General features: G+C 38.7%; 2 protein-coding genes across 2 annotated transcripts in view; both read left to right on the top strand.

Moving 5' to 3' along the window:
* Window positions 1-272: 272 nt before the first annotated feature.
* Window positions 273-9,464, top strand: rpl7l1 (ribosomal protein L7-like 1). Its single transcript, XM_075458664.1, has 6 exons — window positions 273-328; window positions 1,228-1,336; window positions 1,591-1,754; window positions 2,923-3,060; window positions 4,699-4,808; window positions 8,717-9,464. Exons 1-6 carry the CDS (start codon window positions 315-317, stop codon window positions 8,923-8,925), a joined length of 744 nt encoding a protein of 247 aa, XP_075314779.1. The 5' UTR covers window positions 273-314; the 3' UTR covers window positions 8,926-9,464.
* Window positions 9,465-11,196: 1,732 nt separating this feature from the next.
* slc5a6a (solute carrier family 5 member 6a) overlaps window positions 11,197-27,384 on the top strand; it is a 31,969-nt gene continuing 15,781 nt past the window's right edge. The window contains exons 1-4 of the mRNA XM_075458642.1: window positions 11,197-11,378; window positions 12,018-12,144; window positions 25,129-25,362; window positions 25,504-25,725. Of these exons, the coding sequence (XP_075314757.1) occupies window positions 25,237-25,362; window positions 25,504-25,725 (348 nt within the window). The 5' untranslated portion in view covers window positions 11,197-11,378; window positions 12,018-12,144; window positions 25,129-25,236. The remainder of the gene's footprint in view (window positions 11,379-12,017; window positions 12,145-25,128; window positions 25,363-25,503; window positions 25,726-27,384) is intronic.

Below are 27,384 nucleotides of genomic sequence, written 5' to 3' on the forward strand. Positions count from 1 at the left end.
AAAGACTTAGGGAAATAAAAGTGCAGTTTGACCTCATAAACATTTTACGGAACAGTTCAGGAGACGCATTTTTATAATAAAATGCGCCAAATAATCATATTTTATTATCTGACAGTGTTTGGTTTACAGTATATTGTTTATAATCCTTACCGTTTGTCGGCGGTAATACACCATTACGTTGTTTTCCAACCGCTAATAAACACCAGAAGAAGAAGAAGCGGTGGGGCGGAGGGAGGAGCATAGACGAACACAGACGAAGAAGAAGTAGAAGTAGAATCGTGTCGTCATCACCGTGTGACGGATAGTTCTTCATCATGGCTGAAGCTGAGTATGTATTAAAAGCTTTAAGTATATCTAAGTCCATCCTGCAATGTTTTGTACATTGTTGTATTGCTTGGGATGTTTAGAAGAAATACGGGCTGTACTTAGTCAGTAACGATCTGCATTTAGAAAGTTGATGGTTTAAAAGTAGGTGTTATTGTGCTTAATTTGACATGCTTTTATCGAGGGAAATCCACAACATAGCCAACGCGATATTTAGTAAATAGACAGATGTTATTTGGAAATGACCTGCCTTTTTATGTTCCCTTTGTTGTCATGGAATGACATTTTAGCGCTCAATCGTATGGTTTTAATTTAAACTTTTTTTTTTTTTTATGCCGCAGAGTCGTCTGAGTAGATGGAGACGATGTTTTGCAACGTGCTTTCCTTCATTTACCTAGTGCAGGGGTCGGCAACTCGCGTTTTAAATGTAATTCTACATTTGAAGATTAGGTGATCATTAAAATAACGCGTTTAATGTTTTGTCGCTCAAAAAATGCGTATCACAACAGCTGATCTGGGGCACCCCCCACCCCCCGCAATTTATTGAGCTTTTCACACCTGGTAGGCCAACCATTCGGAGTTTAAAAAGTTTTTGTTGCATTCAGAAATAAAATTCGTTTCGTTAACTGTTCATTGATTTCATAAATTCAGCACACATAAATTTTTGTAATTTTTTTTATACATGGTATAAAAGTAAGGAACGACATATGCAGTGTTCTCTCAATCTTAATGTCTAAAGTGTTTTTGTGTACTTTCTTTTCTGTGGGAAACAGGTCTAAATCACACTTTGAGTGTTTACGGTTGCTGACCTGGTGTATAAAGCTGTAACTATGACTGCAGTAAAATTAGTTCAGCAAAACTCTCCTTGACATGTTTGCCTTCTCTCTCCCTCCCAAATATCAGATCGAAAAAGGTAATCAAGTTGGTTCCAGAATATCTCCTGAAGAAGAGGAAAGCTTACCACGCCATCAAGGCTACACAAGCCAAGCTTGCACTGCTCGAGAAGAGAAAGGTAAGTGATAACTATTAGGTCTTCCTCGGCTTTGTACGGCTGCATGATTTGTCAAATACAACTGAATTATCTGGAAAATGTGTTTCGCCTGTCAACCCGCACTTGACTTTATCGGGAAAAAGCAAAATATAGAAGCTTATGAGATGGAGAAATACTTCATTCATATGATTATTTATTCTCATTTAACTGGCTATGTGTTTGTTTGTTTTTTTTTCTTGCTGTAAATCAACAAAAACATTTCTACATTACTACAGATATCGAGAGGCAAACCTCTAAAATTCAAGCGTCTGGAGGATTTCTTGAAAGATAGCCACAAGAAGCACCGCGATGACAGCCGCATTCGTCGAGCTGAACACAGGCCACCTGCTTCTCTGCCTCCTGCTAAGAACAAGTTGGCTTTCGCTGTGCGCATCAGAGAGTGAGTACTTTGTACTTTACTTTTTTTTTTTTTTTTTAAGAATGGACAATACGAGTATACTTGAATAGAAAACCTTAAAACTGTAGTATGTTATGGAGTCAATATTAAAGGAACAGTGTGAGCCAACCAGCAAAGCCAGATTTAAGTGGGTAAACAAAGTTGGTAAATGTTAGCACCTCTTTTTGACAACAAACTTACTTTTTGCATTTTTAAATTTAGGCTGGAGTCAAATTCAATTCAGTTTTATTTATAAATGCTGTGTTTATATTTATTTAGATCAATATTTTTATTAGATTTTATTGTTTTACTATTTAAGGAAACTTTATTTTGAAATAAGAACCAGCTGTTCAAATGAACATGTAATGTGCAGTTTTCACTGCATACTTTCTCTTTTCAAGGCTGCCCTTCTTCCTGAGCTTAGAAGCTCAGAAATGATCTTGATGTGTCTGAGGAGGATGTTAAAGAATGATGTTCTGTGGAAAGTTAGAGCTCTGCTGAAAAGAGTCCAACAAGGTTGTCGTAAACTACAAAGACCAAGAAATGTGTCTGTAGTTTCAACCAATGATTCCTCTTACTGGTCCTGAAGGATCTGAGGTGTGGCGTGAAATTTACAAAATGCCAAAACCAAAAAACGTTCAAGCAACTGTTTAACGTTTTTTTTTCATGTTCAATGTTAATATCTGTAAAAAGGAATATAAAGAAATATTGGCAAGTAAAGCTATAAAATCTTTACATAGTAAATGATTTGTTTTTGTTTGATTAAAATCATTTTTCTTGTTCACCTTATAACTGAAGAAAAGATGATGGATAAAAAGAAATATTCATTTAGCATTAGATACCATTGTCCAGTGCAAAAAAGATTGTTGTGGCATGTTGGTTTCACCCAATTATTTAATGCAGGGGGGAAAAACTGCAACACTTTTATTTTTCTGGGTCTCAAGATGATATGATAAACTTAAATATGCCATCAGTTTACATTATCGAATAGTGTTATATAGAGTATAACGTATGCCTGACAATAATTGAAATGTCACACTCGCTGATCTTAGAAAACTGGAAATGATCACAGTCTGGCAGGTCAGTTTAACAGAAATCTGAATCGGGCTAGAAAAAGGCAGCTTGTGTATCTTTATATCCATTTATTTATTTATTTTTTCTGTCCTGTTAGGATTAAAGGTGTCAGCCCTAAAGTGATGAAGGTGGTCCAGATGATGAGGTTGAGGAAGATCTTCAGTGGGGCTTTTGTCAAAATAAACAAAACCTCCGTAGCCATGATGAAGATAGTGGAGCCCTATGTGGCCTGGGGGTGAGTCATGAGTGTTATGATGTAAAAGTTCATCTGTGTTGCTTAATGTACATACATAATAGGGCTGGGCGATATGGGAAAAAAAGTACATCACGATATGGATTACTTTATATCCCGATAGCGATACATATCACGATATACCACAACAGAGGTTGCATTAGACTTTTTCATAGTCCGTTATTTTGACGGACAGGGTCGAAAAAAAATCCGCCATCGCCTATTTTAACCAGTCATCTCGTTTTCCAATGTGGGAGTCGCAACCCCGAACCGGGAACAACACAGCGCAACTCGGGGCCATAAGAGTAAACAAACAGCTTTGTGAATACATGCTCTTTTACTCGACATTCACAACTTTGAGGATGGAGTCCATTTTGCTGCGTCTGCTGTGTCTCGTTGCATTGCTTTAACAAAAACTGCAGATCTCTCTCTCTCTCACACTGACGTGCGTCTGCTCAGTGTTCAGGCTTTGGTCACCACAAGCACTTAAAAAAAAAAAAAAAAAAAAAAAAGACGCGTGCAGAGATTTATCCAACAGATCAGGCTTTACCCTACTGTTTTTCGCGATGACAGTCAGGAAAGGTTGCGCTGTCAGTACAACTAACAGAGGAAACAGTAGTTCTTGGTACTCTAAAAGCCTTTCTGCAAATAGCCACTAGAACCTCCCTGGTAGTTCTACTCTGCACGGCTACTAGAAGGCTAGGCTAGCTTCAGTCCATCGGCCACGACTCACAACCAGCACATGTGTGCTAAAATACCCGCGACAGTAAACAACTTGATTTGTTATCAGTACCAAAGCAGTGCAGAATCATTGAACACCATGCACTCGGCGGTGCTATTATTTAAGTAAACATGACTGACTTACCGGTACCCTTCCTTCAAACTTCCAAAAGTCTGTGAGCCTCTCTATATCCGTTCATCAATACGCCTATCCAATATGTTGTCAATTCGATCTGTTTATGGTCCTTGGTTATGTCAAACCTCGTCAGAGTGAGTGCTCCCTTTTTTGGTTATAGAAACCGCATAGGTGTGAGCGCTCTGTTCTTTAATATATAGCTATGTCTGTGGTGCTGCTACGTGCAGTTGAGCTTCGTTGAGCAAAGAGGAGCAAAGCAGACAGCTAAAACATATTGTTGACGTGTTTCCGACGCTTTTGCCTTGGAGAATATTTATCTTGTAAGTACTGCTATGGAGACTTAATTTGTTATGGTGGCGAAATGTATTCTGCTAGTTTTCAGTAGATGCTAACTCGTTTCATTTTCATTGATCTCGGTTGCTAATCGAAACTTAGTTATACAACGCTTTGCTTGTATAGTGTTTAACAGTTGTGTTTCTGTCTGTAATTATTTTCAGTTTACAAAAAACAAATGAGAAAGAAGACAAGAGGACTTCATTAAAATACAGGAAATGTCAAGCCTTGTGGTTTATTGAAGGACTTTTAATTGTTAGCTGGCTTTCTAGCTGTGCACAAGCATATGCACTGCGAGGACAGCACAATGATGAAAAAAAAGTTTATCACGATAGAAAAAATAGAGGAGAAAGGTCACGATAGACATGTTTCTATCGTCCTCACGATATATATCGCCCAGCTCTAATACATAATATAACTATATAAGTAATATACATCTGATGATCTAACAGATTTCCCAACCTGAAGTCCGTCCGTGAGCTCATTCTGAAAAGAGGTCAGACCAGAGTTGGCAGGAGGAGAGTTCCCCTCACAGACAACGCCTTCATTGAGCAGCACATGGGTATGTCAATTTCACTGTTTTAATAATTATTTCAGACTCGGGGTTCAGTCATGCAATTGGCATACTTTTTTTACTCCAAAGCCAAGCCCTCGTACCCACTCTCCATTGAAGACAGAAGCCTGCACGTATTAGAAGGGGGTTTTCCAGCGGGAAAGTAGCTGTGGCTGCTCTTTCCTTGTCATTTAGTGCACTTCAATTATAGTTTATGTAGGTTAAAAATGGTGGTGTGGGACACTATATCACAATCAGAAAAACCTTTATTGCTGGGTGGTAATTGTCACGGGTGCTCTTGCCAGAATTAAAAGGAAATAATATGAAATAAGAACACAGAAATATGTACATTAAGATGCAGCGAAAATAAGCTAAATTAACGATCATACACAGCAGCACAATCATGGCCAGTATACCAGTATAATATGAATAGTGCATAGTATAATATATGCAGTATAGCAGCAAGTGTACATACCAACAAAAATTAATTGCACAGAAACAGTACAGTCTGCACAGAAATGATTTCCTGTGGCGCTCTGTAGTGCACTTTGGCTGAGGGGGATCCTGTGTCTGACCGGCCTGTTGTGGAGTGGATGGGAGTTGTCTAGGATCCTGCTCGACTTTGACAGCAACCTTCTCTCTGACACCACCTCCAGAGAGTCAAACTTCATCCCTTCGGATCAGTCTATTGAGCCTGTTGGCATTAGCCACCCTCAAATTCAATTCAGTTTATTTATATAGCACCAAATACAACAAATATCATCTCAAGGCACTTAAATAATAAAGTCCAATTCAAGCCAATTGGAATTCAATTCATTGTAATCATAATTATTTATAAAATAATCCAATTCATTCATATAGAGCCAATTCAAAAACAATTTCCTAGCTAAGGAAACCAACAGATTGCACCGAAACTTGTCTTCAGTTCAATCTCCCGTCTTGAGCGTGCCTGAAGAGACTGTGGAGAGAAACGACTCCCTTTGAACAGGAAGAAACCTCTGGCAGAACCAGAACCAGGAAGGGTGGCCATCCGCCTCCACCAGCTGGGGTTTGAGAAGACAGAAAAGAGGGGACAACAAACCACTGTAACACCATTCAAAGGATACCTGTTGGAAGGGGGAAACACAAGTTAATGACCACAATAATGTCACATATACATGATGTTATTTGAGAAATTAAACAGGGGAAAAAGTGGGGAAAGGTGTGACAGATGAGCTCCCCCAGCAGTCTAGGCCTATAGCAGCTTAACTATGGGATGTTTCAGGATCACCTGAGCCATCCCTAACTATAAGCTTTATCAAAAAGGAAAGTTTTAAAGGGATATGCCACCCCCAGGCCAAATTAAGTGTATCCCCGCATTCCCGAGACATAAATAAGTGTGTGGGAGCGTTTTCCTGGCGACCCAGGCATTGTCCGAATCTCACAGCACAGACCACTGCTTGGTTGTGCGTAATACATACATGCTAGCGTCGCCACTCGAAATATTTCGCCCAACGTGAATTAATTTACTTGATTTACCTTCTAATTACTGTGTGAGTGGTGTACTTTCACATCGAGTGCAAATGACTGTGTAAATCTACACAGAAGGCTTGTTTTGCTCATGTCGGTTTGGGAACTAGTTTCAGGTGCGGAAAATACAGCCGAAGTACACTCCCCGCTACGTCTTTGGGAATCCCCACCCCCGACTTCTTCAAACAAACCAGCGTGAAGGGGGGTATTCCCAATGACGTAGCGGGGAGTGTGCTTCGGCTGTGTTTTCCGCACTGGAAACTAGTCGCAAACCAAACCTTCCGTGTAGATTTAGACAGTCATTTGCATTCGATGTGAAAGTACACCACTCACACAGTAATTAGAAGGTAAATCAAGTAAATTAATTCACGTTGGGCTAAATATTTCGAGTGGCGACGCTGGCGACGCTAACATGTATGTATTACGCACAACCAAGCAGTGGTCAGTGCTGTGAGATTCGGACAATGCCTGGGTCGCCAGGAAAACGCTCCCACACACTTATTTATGTCTCGGGAATGCGGGGATACACTTAATTTGGCCTGGGGGTGGCATATCCCTTTAAGCCTGGTCTTAAAAGTGGAAAGGGTGTCTGCTTCCTGGACATTTACTGGCAGCTTATTCCACAAGAGAGGGGCCTGATAACTGAAGGCTCTGCCTCCCATTCTACTTTTAGAAACTCTGGGAACCTCAAGTAAACCTGCAGTCTGAAAGCTAAGTGCTCCGTTAGGAAAATATCTTACAATGAGATCTTTAAGATATGATGGAGCTCGGTCATTAAGAGCTTTATATGTGAGGAGAAGAATCTTAAATTCTATTCTGAATTTAACAGGGAGCCAATGAAGAGAAGCTAAAACTGGAGAAATATGATCTCTCCTGTTAGTTCTCATCAGAACTCTGGCTGCAGCGCTTTGGATCAACTGAAGGCTTTTCAGAGAATATGTGGGACAGCCCAATAATAAAGAATTACAGTAGTCCAATCCTGAAGTAACAAATGCATGGACTAGTTTTTCTGCATCACTCTGAGACAAGATGTTCCTGATTTTAACAATATTACGAAGATGAAAGAAGGCAGTCCTAGAAACCTGTTTTTATATGCGAGTCAAATGATAAGTTCTGGTCAAAAGTAACTCCAAGGTTCCTCACTGTAGAACTAGAAGCCAAACAACATGGAGGACAGCACTGTCTACCACAGATTCATAGAACATCCTCAGTCACCTCAGGAAATGGAGGCGATTCTGGCCCTTTCTGTAGAGGGCATCTGTGTTCTTGGCCCAATCCACTTTATTATCAATATAAACATCCAGTTACTTGTAATCCTGCACGATATATCCACACTGGCCCCCTGGATAAGAACGGGTCACCGATGCCTGCAGGTGGTTAAGCTTACACCATGTGACAAAGTTGTCCACAGCCGTCCTGTACTCATCCTCATCACCTTTGCTGATACATCCAACTATTTCAGAGTCAACAGAACTTCTGAAGATGGCAGGTCTCTGTGGAATAGTTGAAGTCTGTGGTGTACAAGGTGAAGAGGAATGGCAGATAAACAGTCCCTTGACGTCATTGACGTCACCTGATCAGCATATATATATATATATATATATATGTATATATGTATGTATGTTTATGCATTTAGCAGACGCTTTTCTCCAAAGTGACTTGCATATGAGGCTATAACTTTCCAGCTAACAATAAGCTACATAGAAGGAAAACCACGAGTCGGGCTCTGTCAGGGGTGACAGTGTAGAAATAGAGTGCAGGTATAGAGGGCAGTACAGAAATAGAAGTGCGGTAGAGGGGGTAGAAAAATACAGAGTAAGTGCTAGGGTAGGAGATACTCTCTACAGTGAAGCATGTTGGTGGCAGCATCATGCTATGGGGATGTTTTTCAGCAGCAGGAACTGGGAGACGAGTCGGGGTCGAGGGAAAGATGAATACAGCAATGTGCAGCGTACAAATTCATTTGAATTTGTTAATAGTTCCTCTATTTTGATTTCTAATTTGTATTTTGTTTTTTTTAAGGCCTTTTTAAAATTACTAGTAGTACAATTGTTTTAAATCCATGGTCAGTATCTATGAATTGTATAAATTGGGAAATTAGTTGATGTGCCTTTTAAAGACGATAATAATGGAAATTGTTATTTTAATACAGTTAAAGCATTTTCTAATAGACACGTTTTCTTCTTAGATGCTGTGTGGTTAAGTCATTTTAAACTCAAAATTATTAGGAAATGATAAGGATAAGATTATGAAACACTTGATTGTTCAATTTTTTTAATTGAGACTGCTTATTTTAGAAACTTATACGTTATACTCCTAAATGCTTAGAGAAAATAATTTGAGTGCCCCCAACACCATCATTCTGCAAGAACTTTTCCTTCTCACTCACCTCTCCTCTTCTCCATCAGGTAAGCATGGCATCATCTGTTTGGAAGACCTGATCCACGAAATCCATTCAGTTGGTAAGAGCTTCCGGACAGCCAACAACTTCCTGTTGCCTTTCAAGCTGTCAGTGCCTCGTCATGCTGCCCGGGACAAAGTTGGACTCCTGAAAGACTTGGGAAACCCAGGGTTCCGCGGTACAAATATCAACACCATCATCAGACTACTGAACTGAGAGGAAATGCATTAAGGATGGACACTCCACCAGCTTCAAGGGTGCCATATTTGTTGAGGAACAAATGCCAGTGATGATGAAATGCAATTTACTTTTATTTGTGGAAAAGAAGCTCATTGTGTTTCATCTTGTCATATTTTATCAATCTGTCTGTATAGCCATTCTAAGCTTATACTTAAAAGTTGCTGCGAGGTGGTTCAAAAAACCTGAAGTCGTCTCTTTCTCTGTCGCTGTTCGAGGTTTGCGCTCATATTTATGCCATGTTGTGTCGCTGACCACACTGAAGTGTTTTTGCATTTTGGCGAGAATGTGATGAAATCTCTCTTGAAGTGGAAACTTGTATTACATACAGGAACATTCCCGAGGATGTCAATAGGGTTGACCTGTACTTGTTACATGAGAAAGAACGATAACGATATTTTAGATGGTTGTTTTTTGTTCAGAAGCCAACAGCCCACTTACAACAAATGTATTTACATTGTTGAAGTCTAAAAGAAATGCCCATTTGTGAGTGAATAATGATAAAACTTTTAATACAATGTGTTTTACAAAGACTTTTGTCATTGGCATGCAGTAAGTAAAGTTAGACTTTTTTTTTTTTATATATATATATAATTTAAGTTTGGAATCTTCTATTATTGGGGCCCAGCAGGAACCAGATACAAGTGCATTTCCGAACCCAAAATATATGCTAAATCTGTTAATGCCGACCCTGGAAGGTGGGTACTGCCAGTGGCGGTCCGACACTGATTTACGCCCCGGGCGAAACCCGGTGCTGGTGCCCCCAACCGCCCTACTGCTCACGAACACTTCCTCCTCGTCCAAATATTGAATCATCCCCCCTCCCCCCTGCACAAACTCTGCACTGTGAGACTGACTGTCACTGAGCCATTTGAACTTGTCTTGACCAATTGACCACCACGACTACCTACCACCATATCTTGGGAATTTATTCGGTTCATCATACACAACACGGAATCGAACAAACCTAATGGGAATGTAGAGAATTTGGAAACCTTTATTTGAAATATACAATAAGCAGAGCGTGATGATGACAGATAGAGGACAGTGGATTGTACAGGCGTCCAGATGCGAGCTTTCCCACCATGGGGGCGCCGCTCTGCCGAAAAACAACTGTGGCCGAAACATGTATTGATGTGTGATCTGAGGTGCTGTTTACACATACCCGGGTATTTTGATAAACGCATATTTTCTAACCTTCGTTTTAAAAAAAAAAACACGTCTACATTGATACGCTATCAGGAGCTGTTAAATTACGCCAAGCCTGACGGTGGCAGTGTTAGAACAATGAGAATTCCACACAAGCCAATCAGAAGCCTAATAGAGAACCGCTGACAGGAAGAACTTCCGGATTCTTTTCAAGAAAAAAATATGGCGCCAGGCTCGTGTGTGGACTGATAGCGAGACTGAGCTACTTTTACACGTTGCGCTGGACTATAAAAACTGCTAAAGCCGTGAAAAATGTGTTTATTGTTCAATACATTGTATGACTAATTTTCAAAATCACACAAGCGAGTATAGCTCTCAACAACAGAAATGCTGCTAGTACCTCCATGCTTGCCAGATAAACAATGAATGGTGTTATCACGCTAGCATCCTGCCAATATGGCGGATAGGGGCGGGGCTCTGTACTATGACGACAACTCCGCATTCCATTCTGAAAACTCCGTTTTCGTCTCTTTTTTTTTTTTTTTTCTCCGTTTTCGTCTCTTTCAACCAGTTTACACACAAACGCGTCGCTAAACGGAGTTTTTAAAAAATCTCCACTTTTGCTGGAGTTTTTTTTTAGCTTCGTTTTCGGAGGAAAAAACTCCGTTTGTGTATAAACGAAAGGCACAAACGCAGGGAAGGTCTTCGTTTTTCAAAAAACCCGGGTATGTGTAAACAGCACCTGAGTCCGTCCAAGGGGAGGAAGGGAAGATGGGGGCGCCGCTCTGCCGTAGCTGTTTCTCCATAGTGTGATTCTGTACACACCAAGTGCATTTTTTTATATATATATATATATATATACATACATATATATATATATATACATATACATATATATATATATATATATATATATATATATACATATATACATACATATATATATATACATACATATATATACATATATATATATATATATATATGTATATATATATATATGTATATATATATATATATATATATATATATAACTTTTACTAAATGTTCACCTGAGTCTGGAGAATTACATGAGTCACCGCCTTATTCTGTTCAGAGAGATGTGACAGCCTCTGTCGCTGCTCGTCTATGCACGCGCACAGGGAAACAGGTATGGCAAGCCTTGCCATAAACGGGGACTGATTTCACTGGTGTGTGTGTGTTTTTTTTTTGGTTTAGTTGGATGCAATGGACGATATTCCTACCAAAATGTATTCACTCTTGCTTACAACAGAAGAGAAAAGGTAAGATGCGCACAACTTGGTGTATTGTGCTAGCTAAAAGGTGGCTGTAAATTGATGCGTGGCTATTTCGATGGTGATTCGTTACCAAGAGGACCGTTTCCCCCTGGTTACAGCAGCAGAGGTTACGGACGGTCACCGTGTTGAACAGGACACCGGACTCTATTGAGGAACCACCACACAGCTTAAGTCACTACAAATTTCTCCCCAATGAAAAAAAATCAAGTCGTCGTTAATTCAATTTAGTTGAGGCAGCGAAAGCACGTGCTGCGTTACCTCCATAGATGTGGGAATTATTACAATGCTAGTTTTATGAAACGTGACATGTAAGTGCCGGAATGGAGCTCTTTAGGTGCAGCGCTTAAAAATGACAGATTCTTCGTGACGTCACTGCCACCAGAAGATACTGTCTCGCGAATGGCGTTATTAATGCATTCGCCGAAACTGTCAATCTCAATAGCTTCAACAAAGCGTTAACGAGTTACGAGCTTATTAGTTGACCCCTGGAGCGGTTATTTAGGCATTTTTAACCCAAATTATTCACGTAAAATTGACCCGGCAAAATGTACATGACTGACCATAACACAATTATATTCCCGTGGTTAATTATTTTATTTGCTTAATTTTTCTTTTTTTTTTCAGAAGTCCGTGAAAGCAGCACACGATCTACTGTCAAGGAGAGTGGGCGGTCCGTTCCGCTTGAATGTACTTACGCATGAAAACTATATACCTCCAAAACGTTTTTTTCGGCAGCGAAGTGAGATCAAAGGTAAGAGTGCTTAGCCACTAAAATTTAAACTAGAATATAAAGAATACAATCTCTTGCTTGTTTTTTGCCAGCGTTGTACCGCCTGCTTTTATCCGATTAGTTTCACGCCGGTGCATACGGCGGCAGAGAGAAGTTCGGATGGTTGGGCAACAGCACCATGTGGTTCATGTTGAGTTCTTTTTTTTTTTTTGTCTGGATACCCTTTCATGTGATCTGGATAGTATTTTAGACAGATTTATTGTTTCTAAAAGCGAGGTGATGACTTGTTAACACCGACTGCATCAAGTTAGCAAACGGAAGCCCGTTAAGCGGCCCACATTCTGGGTGTCTTAAATGAATGACAGAACGCATGGGGACCAATTAGCCAACTCTAATATGTCTGCCGATATGTAAATGTTCACATATTGTAAAATGATATGTTATCTAAATCGTACACTACTGCTACTGACTGCAATGATTTACTATTTAAAAGGTCTTATTAGCTCGCTTTGGTGGTTGACATTTAGATGACTATATACAGACTAAGTGACTCAGCATTACATTCCTAACCTGTAACATTGGTTACAGTCTAAAACTCTGAAACGACTCTAATAAGCCTGACTGACAAGTACATGGAATAAATGCTTAATCTGTACAATGATTGTATTAGCTTTAGAGAAAGCTGAACATTGGTAATAATTGTGTTATACTTTAAACATTGAAAAGGCATGTCTCAATGTTTCCATGTGGCAGAAGCCTTTCCCACACTCTGTTAAAATAGTCTTGTGTAATGTATTGTATATTTAAATGGAAAATAAATTTCACTGTCCTACGTATGTGGTATAGGGTGAAAAAAGTTTAATTTACAGTTCACTAGGTTGCTGCTGCTAATTTAATGAAATTGGCAGAAACCCAAAATCCAATTCCACCTGCCTGGGCTGGGCTTAAGTGTTGTGATAAGTTTCTCAGTGGGTCAAGATGACTTCCACAAGTGAGGGAACTGTTCCATATTTTGCAGACTAATGACTGACAAAGATTCACCCAAGTGCCATTCTGCTCTTTTATAATCTGGTGTTGTGTTTCCAATAATCGCAACACATTAACACAAAGTTCAGGGTCATTTTTTGTTCAGCATTTTCAGCCACTAAAATAACATTTTATGGTTTTCAAACTCCTTTTCCAAGTGATAACAGCATAGTAATCAGTGGCAGCAGCTGTAGTGTTTCATGATTATTCACAGTATTGGCCTCTTCAGCTAGACAATGTGGGTGCACAAATTTCCATGCACGATGTGACCTTACACCTTCTCTGCTTTTGTCAAAGGAGTAGCTTTATCATGTCCATGGGGCACACCAAACAGCCTTCACTATGTTGTGATTATTCTATAAAATAGATTGTCTCACGGGCTCTAAAAAAATGCCTTTTATTGTTTGAATATTCCGTGTTTATTCTTATTCTTATCTTATTTTATGAAAGTAAATTCAAGGGAATGTTTAGAACTCACAATACTCTTAATAACTTTCCTGGATCCACTGTAACAGCAGTTGTGAAGCCAGAAAACTTTACGTGTGTACAAAGGTAAAGTACATTTACCAAAACAACCAGTCAGTTTTATGCGTCAAGGCTTTTTTAAACATGAAAAAATAAAAACATGAAGACTTCTCCTTTGGTAAGGAACAATTTGTTGTATTTTCTAGTTTGCTCCTTTATTTCTTGATAATATTATTTTTTTTCAGTCTCTTATTGTTTAATGGGGTTGAATAAAAAGTGTACGGTTTGCTTTGAAGTATCTTCAAAGGACTTACAAAAGCACCGGCCTCTTTCAGGAGACTTTCCCACACTAACCTTTGCTCAAACATTAAGCAGCAGGTTAGCTTTCTCCATCAGTTACACAATAGAGGTGCTCAGACTAACTCGCTAAAATTTACAGTATTGGTCATGTGTTGCCTCACCATGTCTCTCTCACCTCCTTGTTTTATGTTTTATAACGCCGTTGATGACATCACCACCTAATTCGACATAAATCGAACACATGCTTCATATTAAATCTGCTCATGAATTACCTGTCTTTTTTAATGTAGAGGAACTAAATTAAACGCAAGGTGGGAGTAAGATATTAGACTGAATATAACAGTCAGCACATAACTTTGATATGCTGTCCACTTGCTTGTGGACCACTTAGGCGCTGCATGCTTAGTGGAGAAGCACGGATCTTGTGAAGTGGGACTCAGCCAACTAGTGCAGAAGCTAAATTGCTTGCTCTGAGCCATGTTCTTTTCTATTTAAGTATTCCCTATTTCAGCAAGTCAGTAACTGTACACTATTCATGTTGGAGTACCGTGTCTAATTACTTTTAAGTATCTTGTAAAAGTTAACATATCTGCCCTGAGGCCAACATGGCATCATGCCACATCGATCCAAACGAAAAAATCTTTGTATACCTACTGTATACTTATGAGTGCTTACGTCACAGAAGCACTGTCTTGCATTTTGCCATGTAGTATAGGAAAAGCCTGTTCTTTGGGATACTGTAGCAAGAGTAAATGTAACTAGAAAGAGTTGTTCCTGCGAAACAGCAGTGAGAATGCTTATGAGCTGAATGGGGATAGCTGACCATGCTAAAAAAGCTGAAAATAGTTCAATTTTAGCAGTAAAAACTGTTGCTAAGGTATTGGTTGAAGGAATTTTGTGATTTTTGTGTACTACCAAACTTAACATTGGAGCTAGTCAGAGAATTTGAGAGGTTGATCTCGGTTCAAGGCTCATAGCTGAAATTCTGTAAATGTGAGCTCTTTAGTAGTTACGTTGGCTGAAAGAGGAAAAATCTTCCTACATTTTAAGGTAAAATTTGTTAAACTGTATCAAAGTTAGAGGAATTTGTTTGAAAAAACTGAAAAATTTGAAACTTATCAGCACGCACTCAACTGTGTGCTCATTCATAAAAAATCAAGAAGGAGCAAAATGTTCATGTTTTTGAAACTCATTTCAAAATTGGCTGAAGATTTGAAAAAGATGAAACAATTGGTAATAGCTGAATGTCTTGTAACCCATTTAAAGTTTGAATGGTGTCTCTAGCTGAAAGCATGCAGAAATAGTTGGAAAGAGGAAGATGATTTGGAAGAGCTGAAAGCAGTTTCCATTCATTTGACTGATGGGAAAATTTGAATAAAAGTTGAATATCTTAGTAGTTAGGTGCCGAAAACTGGCGGAATAATAATAATAAAGAGAAACAGGAACTTAATAGTGAGAATGCCATAAAGCATTCTCACAATAAATCGTCACCATTTGATTTCCTTTGCTCTAAAGTTTAGCTCAGCGGGGTTGAGTTGAACTATATACAGTCAGTGCATGTTTTCTGGGGGGGAAATCTACTCACTTTAGAGTAATTTCATACAATGAAAAACATTCCTTACAGATTTCTCTGTGGTTTGTGTGTGCTGGTATTTTTTTGAAGACACAATTTTGAATTGTAATACAGCCAACCAGCAGCTCAAATACAGCAACAGATGGTGAATGCTTTAGGGTTGATTCATTTTCTTTAGAACATGCTTGTTTTATGTTTGACTTTGATTGACCTTCTAAATGATATTTTTTACAGTATTGATATTCTACATCATGAACTGTATTGGTTAGATAGACATTTAATTGTAAGCCAGTGGGTACAATAATGGGAATGTTGGCTTTAATTGACAAAAGCCTTAAAAGTATACCTTGTAGACATTTTTGAAGTTAGTTGTGTTGTCTCTAATAAATAATCCTGAGATGATCCACTTTGATTCTGATTTAGTCATATTTGAGTTTTAATACAGTTTAGAACTGCGGTGCAGAGATGCTGCTTCTTAGTAACATGTCCAGGATTACTTCATCTGTTACCAGGTACTGCTATTCATCCTCCTTTACTGTTGCCTCTCTCTGCAGTCTCAGCCTGTCCATATAGTTCTAAAGCATTCTGATTTGGTTATATTTGAGTTTTAATACTGATTCAGAAGGTTCTCAACCAGTGTATAGAAACATCAGGATACACCAACAACCAACCTCCCACATAATTTGCCGGATAAGCCACAGTGACTATTATCATATAAGTTTGCTATAAATTTAGCAATACACATCTTCTGAAGAATAACATATACAGAAAACGTGAGGTTGAATGGTTTCAATTCAATGATACTTTATTAATCTGAAGGGAAGGGAAATTATATTACTGCAGTTTTAAATCTTTTTCAAAGACAAAATATTGTTATAGATGGATGATAAAAAAAAAGAAGAAAATAAACTGACAAACATTTAGAAAGTTGAAGTGCAGCAGGGAGAGATGTACAGATCTTTCAGGGATCGCCATCAGTGGATTAGGGAGTTGTTTTTCTACCTCGGCAACAACTCAGCTGATGATGTCGCACATCATAATCGGTAGTCAAAATTCTATTATCTCAGCCCAAGAGACAGCATAGTTTACTGTTATCTCTGTCTGCAGTCTCAGCCTGTCCATATAGTTTTAAAGTTTAGTAGAGAGGTGTTAGAGTTGTTTCTGCAGCCTCTCAGTGATAGAAATGTTGCCTGCTTCATGCTCCCGCTGCATCCTTGTGAGCACTCCAAACTTTTCTGTCAGAGAGCTCACACTTCCCATGGTAATCAAATGAGAACATGGTCTGAACGTTTTCCTTTTTCCTCTCCGTTTTGTTCCTGCTCTGCATCCACAGCATCTCCTTTTCAGCCACGGGGTCTTTTTCCAGGCATTACTTGGGCCTTGGAAAACATAATCAGCTGCTCTAAGATATAAAACGCCCTCCCGTTGCCATGCGTGTGTATCATAACAGAAGTAAAAAGTTACCTTTTGTCATCTTTGAGTGTGGTCTTACTGATACGTTGGTGTTATAGGTTTAGTGAAGATAGCATTGGTGTCTGGAGGGGCTAGTTCCACCATATCAGCTCTCCCTTACATACACACTAAATCTCTGTAATTACCTATGCTGTTAGATCATAAATCTAATCAAATTTATTTGTATAGCACATTTCATGTACAAAACAATTCAAAGTGCTTTACATAAAATAAAAGCATTGCAGCAGGGAGTGGAAGAAGCATTAACAATACATAAAAGAATATAAAGAGAAACAAATAAACTAATTTAAACGAATTTAAAAACAAGCAACAGTCCAGATAAATTAAAATATATCATGCAGATATCATGCATAGACACATGAGAAAAGAAATGTTTTTAACCTGGATTTAAAAAGGTCTACATTTGGTTAAAGTTTAATCTCCACTGGCAGTTTGTTCCACTTGTTTGCAGATCAGAGGTGCATCGGTTTTGGCTCCTTTTACTGTGTCTGTACTTGCAAACAGAAGTGCGAGGCATCTCAAAAGCACAACAGTCCAGTATTGAACAGGCAGTATGAAATGGGCTCCTGGAGCTGCTTACTTTTACAGCCAGCCATGGTCATGTAGTTTAATTAATGATCAAAAATGGCAAGTGTGGGATTTACTCATGTCACATTAATATCCAGAGCTCGATCAAACTAGTACACGATATCACACGGTCAGGCATGTCCGTAGAGAGCACTACCGATGTGGGACGAGCACAAGTTCAGTGTTTATATTTGGAGACAGTTTTCTAACAAGTTGAGGTTGCCAAAATGGCACCGACTAAGTGCTCAAGTTGTCTTTTAAATCAACACAAAAACAGTCAAAGAAAGAAAAAGAAAAAAGCAACAGGCTAGGACTTTTGCTTCTAATCATTTAGAATGTTTCCCATTCTAGTTGGCAGCATGTGGCAGCACCTTTTCTGAGAAAAGGCTCAACAGTTGTCCATGGGAAAGTACAGCTCATGTGGGGCGAACTACATTCCTATCCGGATTTTCTTACATATTATTCCAGCCAGTGATCTTGGCCAACGTTTAACTAAAAAACAAATATAGATGGAAAAACCATTTACCTGAACAATTTGCCATTTAAATAGTGCTTCGAAATTGATGGACTTGTTACATTTCAACACAATAAGCCCCAGTTGTTCTTTTTCTTTTTATTTTTTATCAAAATTTAAAGAGATAAATGATACAGTTGCTAACCCACCCTGCCCAAACCAAGCTAATATATGTTTTTTACTACCATCCATCTCAACTAACTAAACATACAGATTTACTTTAAAATATAAACATTAACTTGTGTAAACTGGGTTTTTCTGCTGAGATTTTGTATCGATGACATTATGCTATTGTGGTAAGCAAATTCTGTTTTGCAGTGTACAGTATTTTTGCTTTTGTCCCAAACTGTTTGTTCATCGCTATTTTCTCTGGTTTCATCCATCGTGCCGTCAAATCAAGCATTTAAACGCATTGTATGACAGTAATAATTATCCATGTGAAATACTGTGACCACTTACCAGAAAATATTTGCATAGATTAAACGAAACATTGAAGCAAATCATTTGCAGGAAGGATTTTTAAAAAAGAAAAAGTTCTTCAAGTTATGAGTGGAATCATTTCAACACTTATCTTTCTATTCATAGGTGTTTTCATAGTCACAGTTTTCATAGTCACACATAGTCACAAGCGTGTTTGTATTTTTCTGTTTTATTAGCTTTGAATATCACACTTACTGTGGATGTGACTAACTATGCACCCCCACTCAATCGTGGTGCAGCAAAATCTCTGTCCAATAATCAAGGATTGACCAATCATTTTAAGTACTTGAGCTTTGTAAAAAGCCTTTATACTTAAAAACTACAAAAATTAGAACAAAGTCATCACACTGATAGCAAATAGTTTTAATGCATTGGGAAATATAAAGGTTCTTTTCAGCAGAAAGCAGCATGAAGTTTAAAAAGGAAAAAAAGCTGTTTTTATTGGTGACAAAAATACATCCCCTGAAGTGAATTCTGTAAAAGAACAGAGTAATGTATCTCTTGTTTAAACATAATAATGTATTGTGTTTTATTTGGTTAAAATGATCAGAGTTCAAAATAAACAAGAATGTTGTTTGCAAAAGATTTCACCCATATTGAATCACTTTTAAAAATATGTGAAGGCTACTTTTTCCCACACTCCTCTGAGGAGGTTGTAAGCAGGCAAGCCTCCCCCTCCAGCCAGCCATCGGTCTGAATGGCTAGTCAACCAGAAGCAGCAGCAACTTAATCCTAGTAGGTAGTAAAGTCCTTTTCTTGGTTTTCTTTGCAGCTTTTTCTGTTATAACCAATAGAGCTGTCATTTGATTGTTTAAATGTTTCTCCGTTTTGCGATTTGTTAGAAATGCAATTAATGGGAATCCATTAAATACAGCTAATGCACTTGAGACCCAGGGAAGAGATGAGACTCTTATTTTTCTGCCATAAGTTTGTCATTTCACAACCAGTGTATTGATATCACTTTCAGCTTTAAACAAGAGCTGACATTTTCTAGTAAAACTAAGTTATGCACAGCCTTACAAAAAAAGAGAATCCATGCTCTCTAATAATATTTTTACATATCATAGGCACAGAAACAAAGACACCCAAACAATTCACACACCGGAGTTTTCCTCTCGACAATTTACACATGAATTCAAATGCTGATTATCAGTTTACCAGTTTGTAAGACTCCTAGCAGCTTAATGTCAGTCCCACGGTGTAGGTATGGTCATCTGTCCACACAAAAAATAATTCCGAGGCCAATCATACCAAAAAGTTGTGCTTGTCAGAAACTGCAGTCAACAGTCTGAGATGTAATGCAGTTACTTGCGTTGTCATAGCTTACAGGCTTTTTCCCTGCAGTTCATGCATAGCCCTCAGTGAACTTTTCCCATGTTCACACTGCTGTTGTATTTTAATTGCCCTGTTTGGAATGTGTATCTGCCTTTAGAAAGTCCACATCGACAGGTTATTTCACAGGTTACTGCACTAAAAAGAAAATAAATAGATTAAGCCATTATGATTAAAAACATGGATACCTTGTTGCAATGCTCAGATTTTATTACCTAGTTTTCATATGCCAAAGTACAAATGCCACACTTTATTTTGGTGAGGAAAAGAAAAGCTTTGTCTTGTTATCCAGTGCATTTCTATGTTTTGAGGTGTGTAACAAGGAGTAGGTTAAGGACTTAGAGATAGAAGGATGTAGATATATGCTGTAAATTGTCATTTGTATTTTATCTGTACAAACATCGCTCTCCAGTAAGCTGGATCTTTACGGTTTTCTGTCACAGAGATGGACGCCTCCATAAAAATTCAATTCAATTTAATTGACTTTTCATCCTAAAGGGAAATTATATAGTTATTAATATAATTAATTATGAAATTAAAATTATTTAGGCTCCACAAATCAAACGTGAAACAGCCAACAAACGTGCATTGATATCACTGTATATTGCAACAGGCTTTTGTTTTGTAAAATTCTGTTGCTGTCTGCTGCGGAACCGGAAAAGAAAGACCGCTACAGGTGCTCCTCGGTCTGTTGTGAAGCTCACGGAGCTAACCGGCGCTACTTCCTGTTTTACTTGTTTCAACATAAAAGCACGTATTTCAAAATAAATTTTTAAAAAAACTCCTGCATTTACAGCCAAGTTGAATTGTCTTCTCAGCGGAGTAGTTCCAGTCCAAAACACACAACTGATAGCAGCAAGTCATTCAAGGAAACAGACAGTGGAGCGAGGCTTCTACATAAAAACTACAGAAAGATGCTGATGTTAAAAGTGTGTTTGCACAACAAATGTTATGGCACTTTCATTCATATTGCAGTACATTTAAAATAAAACTAAATGCTAAAAGCTATACACTACTTTTGAATTTATTTTTGGATTTTGCGTACAAATGCGATTAATCGTGATTAATCAGGGAAATCATGTGATTAATTAGATAAAAAATTTCAATCGTTGCCCAGCCCTAATTGCAATATGTCTTTTAAAGTAATACTATGTAACATTTCTACCTTAAAATAACAGCTTGAAAAAAATTGTGCATCGAAAATGAGTTTTAATATTACGATTGGCCTGTCTCCTATGCCCTTCGGGGGTCTGAGTTGGAAAAACTGCGCTATGTAACTTTGCTGGAGCGGCCCGGTAGCGGCCTGGGAGCTGAGCAGAAGTACTTCGACTTGCTTTCTGGCACACCTACCGCAAAAACAAATGGACCCCTCTCACGCTCTCAGGTACATTTGATTACTCTTACCTTCTCGGTCGACATAGCTTGCACCTTCTGACTCCTCGCCGATTTGTCAACAAACGTGAAACGTGAAAGCGAAAGGGTGTTGTATTTACGACAGTGTAACCGTACATTACCTCCAAGCCTGTAGGGGGAGCTCCATAATGGGCTTTTTGAGAAGTTACATTGTATCGCTTTAACAAAAACAAAGCAAAAAAAACAGAAGGAGTTTGAAAGCTGAATACAACATTGCTGCTTTCATAGAAATTAAGTGGATAAGTAGTACCAAGGTGCTGCTTGTAATCAAAAGTAAATGTAACCTCTTGGGAAAAAATGAGTAGTTTTGACAATTTTCCAGTCTATAGTAGTAAAAGACATTAGTAGTGATCAGAGAGAGGCAGGTTTTTCGTTCCCATTGATTTGCGAAGGTTTTTTTTAGAGTGACACTAGAGTTTGAATTTGGTAAATATTTGCTCCTTGACTCCCCCTGCAGCTGTGACATGTACCACTGTCAAACAAATCTCTGAGGGAGTCCAGAAAATGTGCAGCCCTACACCTGAATGTTTTGTCATGTCGAAGAAGCCAGAAAGATGCCATCAGAAGCTTGCAAAAATGTTAATTGACTGTAAAACAAAGTGGTGTGGGGCTCATTTGTGATGTTTTGTTAGCATATAGACAGATGAGATTTCCCCTTGAATGGCACCATAATTTCATCAGCTGCATGACATTCTTCAAGAGGAACACAAAAAAAGTTTTCACATAGTTTCTGGAACCATGGCCTGACTCTTCAACATTTGTACTTCTTTGCATCTTCAGACACACTCCTGAAAGTGAATCAGAGTCAGCAGTTTCAGAAAAAGATCACAAGACATCGCACCATAAATTGTAGGGTACCTTGTCTCCATTTCCCAATAGGCTCGTAGACTGAGCATTTGTACTAAGCCCTGAACCTGCTCAGTTTCCTTCGCGGATGTGTTCATTGACTTTCCCTTTTCTGTACACTGTACAAATTTGTCTGTTCTGCAACTTCCTGCAGGATTTCATCAGCAAGTTTTTGAAACACATGTATGGTGTCCAGTCACACCTGTATTTTGAGTATTTCTCAACACATTCATTGAATTCAGGAGCTGGAGGTTCAAATTTTGTTTTTTCCCCCACTTTTATTCTTTTCTTTTCACTTTGCCTCTTGCTGTCTGACTTGTTATTGTACCCTGCCCTGTTGGGCTTTCTACTTCTGTGCTCGTCTGCTCTACAGTTTTATCTGGCAGCGATGGGCCCACTTCATCAGTGCTAGCTCAGTTCAGCTCAGTGTCACTGGAATTGCCATCCGTAATCATGCTGATGAGATCTTGAATGTTATTGTTTTGACATCTGTAAATAGGTACGAAAATTGATATATTTGTACTTTGAATTTCTTCTCTGAATAAGTAAATATCATATTCAGATTTTGGTGATAATTTGAGTTACAAAAACTAAATTCAATTTAAAAAAAAATTGTCATCATTGGACCATTGGTTGCAATGTATAAAAACATCTCAAAATTCTAACATGAAATAAATTACAAAAATATTACAGTATGACATTTTAATCTTTAATTGATTTGAATGAAAAATTAAATATTTTGTTTTTGGTATTGTGACAAGGACAGTGCAGACTGATTCAGAAAATGCGATACAGGGGGATACTATCTTTACCTGCTGTATTGCATTTGATACACACATTTCTAGACAGTTTTGTTATAACATAAACAATGAGATATAATTATATTTTAATAAATTCAATCTTCATATTGAAATAATAGTAACACCATCATTGCTAGACTTACCTTACCTTTAGAAAGTTAGCAAATTAGTTTGTGGGGGCAGCCATTTTGGAAATTACTCCTTCTGGACTGCTTTTAATAGCAGAACATCAACAAGTCCTCTAGGGGGCAGAAGATGTGTCAAATTGTATACAGTAGGTTTTTAAAAAAGGTTTAGATTAGGTCGGTGTTACGGATGTCTCAGAAATTCGTGTATGAAATCTGATTCTTTTGGCATTATGAACCCAGGACATCTTCATCCCACCGGTGTGCATTTGTCAAGTCTATATGTTTTCAAGTAAACTTCTACCCTCAAAACCGATCCTCTGAGTAATCTAGACAAGTTTTCTAAGTGCATGACCTGAAGTTTGTTTCTCCCTATGTCCAAATTACACACAGCTGATTCCACCTGTGTAGGCCCAGTGTGTCAACTTGTATTATCTCAGATTTCGTCCCCAAAACTCATAAATTGTAGTTGTCATTTAGTAGTAAGGGCATTAATTAGATTAGTGTTAGTTTATATTTACATCAAATTTATCTGTAGTTTGTGATTTACAAATGAACATAGACAACTTCTCTTGCTATATAGTAGTTACTAGCAAAAACACCCTATGGCTGAATGGTCACAGTAACAATAACACAATATTAACAGCACCCTCATGGATTAACAAATATTATTAATGACATCAGTGTACTTGTTAAGTATGAATTAGGGCTGGGCAACGATTGAAATTTTTAATCTAATTAATCACATGATTTACCTGATTAATCGCATTTGTACGCAAAATCCAAAAATGAATTAAAAAGTAGAGTATAGCTTTAAGCATTTAGTTTTATTTTAAATGTGCTGCCATATGAATGAAAGTGCCATAACATTTGTTGTGCAAACACACTTTTAACATCAGCATCTTTATGTAGTTTTTATGTAGAAGCCTCGCTCCACTGTCTGTTTCCTTGAATGACTTGCTGCTATCAGTTGTGTGTTTTGCCTTTAAGTGATATTTTAGACTGGAACTACTATGGTGATGAGACATTTCAACTTAGCAGTGTTTACAGATGACTTTGCTTCTGTCGACTCCGCCGTCTGGAAGAACTTTAAATTGAAAATGGCCGAGTAAAAGTTCCGTACCCTTCTCCTTGTTTGGTGGAGCCGCCGATTACTTTCTTTTCCGGTTCCACAGCAGACAGCAGCAGACTTTTACAAAATAAAAGCCTGTGACTAACAGAGTTTTACAATAATAAAATAAATTATAAAACAGGGGTGGTCCGTGGCGTAGTGGGTTGAGCAGGCGCCCCATGTATAAGAGGCTATAGTCCTCGCTGCAGCTGGCGCCGAGTCCCGCATCGGACGGCCCTGTCCGTTCCCCCTCTCTCTGCCCCCTGCTTCCTGTCTCCCTGAACTTTCCTATCCATTAAAGGCACAAAAGCCCCCCAAAAAAATAAGAATTTTTTTTTTTAAACTCCGTTAATGCCCTAGTATTAATCCTTCATTTATATGACTAGTTATTGGGTTTAGGATCTCTTTCATCATCAGATCAAAAAGGTTGCTGTGAAAATAGCCCTGAAGTCCTGTCAAGTCTCACAAGAAAATATGCAAAATGAACATTTGTTCAGATGTAGAAAACGTTGAAAAGTTGCATCCAACGTAAAAGCCAGTGCCCACACCTGGGGCCTGATGTATAAAACACATGGATCTATATATCTTGCCTTCTGTGAACCTTTGGAAACTGTGCGGTCCTGACATGATTTTTGTTAGAAAGATAAGTTAAGTCCCTGTTTCCTCATATTCTTAAAACCATTCTGTTTGCAATGTTGAGTTTGAAATTGTTGATAGTTACTTATCCAATAACCAGTGAGTGAATTCCAAACTATATTGAAAGTGATTATTATCCACATCAGACCACACCTCCCTGGTATGTTGGTACCATTTTCATTACAGCTGGCAGTGAAACAACGATGATTAAATAAGTGTTATTACAGGTACATCAACTCCAAAGTCTCCATCATGTTGTTGTGTAGTTGACTGCTGTCTAGGTTTGAGAAGAAGAAAGAAATTTGACATATTTTCCCTTTTCATTGTTTTCCTCTGTCTCTCAGTGAATAATGTCCCTATGGATGAACAGCTTTCTTTGATGTCGTAAACAGTCTCTGGGGCTGTCCTCCGAAAGGCCTTCACATCACCCACCGCCAACATCCAGCTTCATCATGGGAGAGGTGGTCCAGATGCATTTCACCACAGTGGACTATGTCATTTTTGCTGTGCTGCTAGTGGCCTCAGCTGGGATTGGTCTCTTTTATGCCTTCTCTGGGGGGCGTCAGCGCACGACACAGGTGGTACACACAAAATATATATATATATATATATATTTTTTTTTTTTTTTTCTTAGGTTGCCTACTTATCTTTGTTTCACTCAACTTGGAGTATAGTGTTTGTAGTAATGACGTCTGACATGGTTGTGCTGTTTATCAAAGGAGTTCCTGATGGCTGACCGTTCCATGAGTTGTCTGCCTGTCTCCCTATCCCTACTGGCCACGTTTCAGTCAGCAGTGGCAATCCTGGGGGCTCCATCAGAGGTGTACACATATGGGACACAGTACTGGTTCCTTGGCTGCTCCTATTTCTTGGGCTTACTCATCCCAGCTCATGTATTCATACCAGTTTTCTACAGGCTACGGCTGTCCAGTGCCTATGAGGTAGAGTTTACGCACTGCTTTCCTTCCCACAGTTTTTTTTTTTTTTTTTCCTTCATCACATAATGAAACTAGCATGTAAGAAGCTTTACTTTGCTTTTTCCATGTGTCTCAATGTTAAGTATTTATCTTACCTCCACATAAGATGAAAATGAAAAGTAATTGTAGTTTGACTCGACTAATGTATTTATGCCCTGGAAGTATGTTCTATGATTATTTTAAATATTCTGTTTGCATTTTCTGTTTTACACTCTGTCAATACACATTTCTACTGATTATTATGTCTTTATCTTTCTCCATTATGATCTCAGAGCTTAAAATGGTCAGACATCTTATTTGTATTATCCTCCAAATGTAAATGTCTAAGAAAAACAATGGGCGTCATGCAAGAACCACTCATAGGATCAGATTTGCTCTTAAGTCATGCGTACGAGTGATTTAAGAGAACTTGCTGTATTCACCAATTTTTTTGAGTGATCCAAACCTGTCGTAGAAGTCACGTAAAATAGTCCGCTGTTATTCGAATCAAGTTTGCTTGACTAATGGATTGTCTATTTACTTACTTTGAAGCAATCATAAATAGATATATACATTATACCCCATAATGATGCTGACTTTATTCTGTTTAACTTAAATGCACAAATTAATTTGACTCCGTATATAACAAGGTCATTGGGAAGCGTAACCAGGGGCTGACTTGGTACTTTTGGATGCCTTAGCGCGTCAGGCTCTTGGAAGAGAGCATGTGTTCCGAGACCTTGTAGATATCCTTGCGGAGACAGACAAATGGCTAACATCGTAATTTAGTTTGCCAAGGACTGTGCTGCTGCAAATATGCAGCTTGCTAGAGCCACAACTCCAGAGAAAAACACGGCGATCAAACCCAATTCCACCACACGTCCAGGTCCTCACCACCCTTGGATTTTTGGCCACTGAAACTTTTCAGAGGGAGATTGGAGACAGATCGGGTGTGTCCCAGTCCTCTGTGAGTCGTGCGCTCCCCTTGGTCATCAAAGCTCTCATCAGTTTAATTTACATCAAATTCCCATACACCGCTGTCGAACAAGTACAAATTAAGAGGGACTCTCATGCCATGGCTGGACTGCCAAACGTAATCGGAGCAATCCTTTGTGCAATCCTTGGAACAAAGCAATCCTTTGTGCTGCAAAATAGCGCAGTGGGCACTGCTCGAACTACGACCGTCATACCCGCTCCCGTGTCGTTGTGGAGTGCACTATTGGTGTACTGAAGGCCAGGTGGGTTTGTCTCGATACAGCGGGGGGCAAACTGCTCTATAGCCCAGAGAAGGCATGCTGGCATTCTGCCTTTTGTACAATATTGCCATGAACGAGGGTCTCCCACTACCTAAAACAGCCCAGACAGACAACATGCCGGAAGACCCCCCCCCATGCCACCGCACCATCAAAGTGCCATCATGATGAGGCAACAACTGATTGCACAGCTTTAGTTGCAGTGCTTGGCCATGGAGAGACGGTTGTTTTTTTAAGCCATTTTCATATTAAACCATTTTTTCTTTCTTTCTTTATTATTTTGGTGACATTACAACTACAGGTGTCACGGAATTAACAGCACTCGTAATAACTTCCCATTTCTTCGCTTTAGCAGGTCCCGTAATTCCACAGCTGACACTGCTAAAAATGA

Source organism: Odontesthes bonariensis, chromosome 24, assembly GCF_027942865.1.
Source record: "Odontesthes bonariensis isolate fOdoBon6 chromosome 24, fOdoBon6.hap1, whole genome shotgun sequence".
Lineage (NCBI taxonomy): Eukaryota > Metazoa > Chordata > Actinopteri > Atheriniformes > Atherinopsidae > Odontesthes > Odontesthes bonariensis.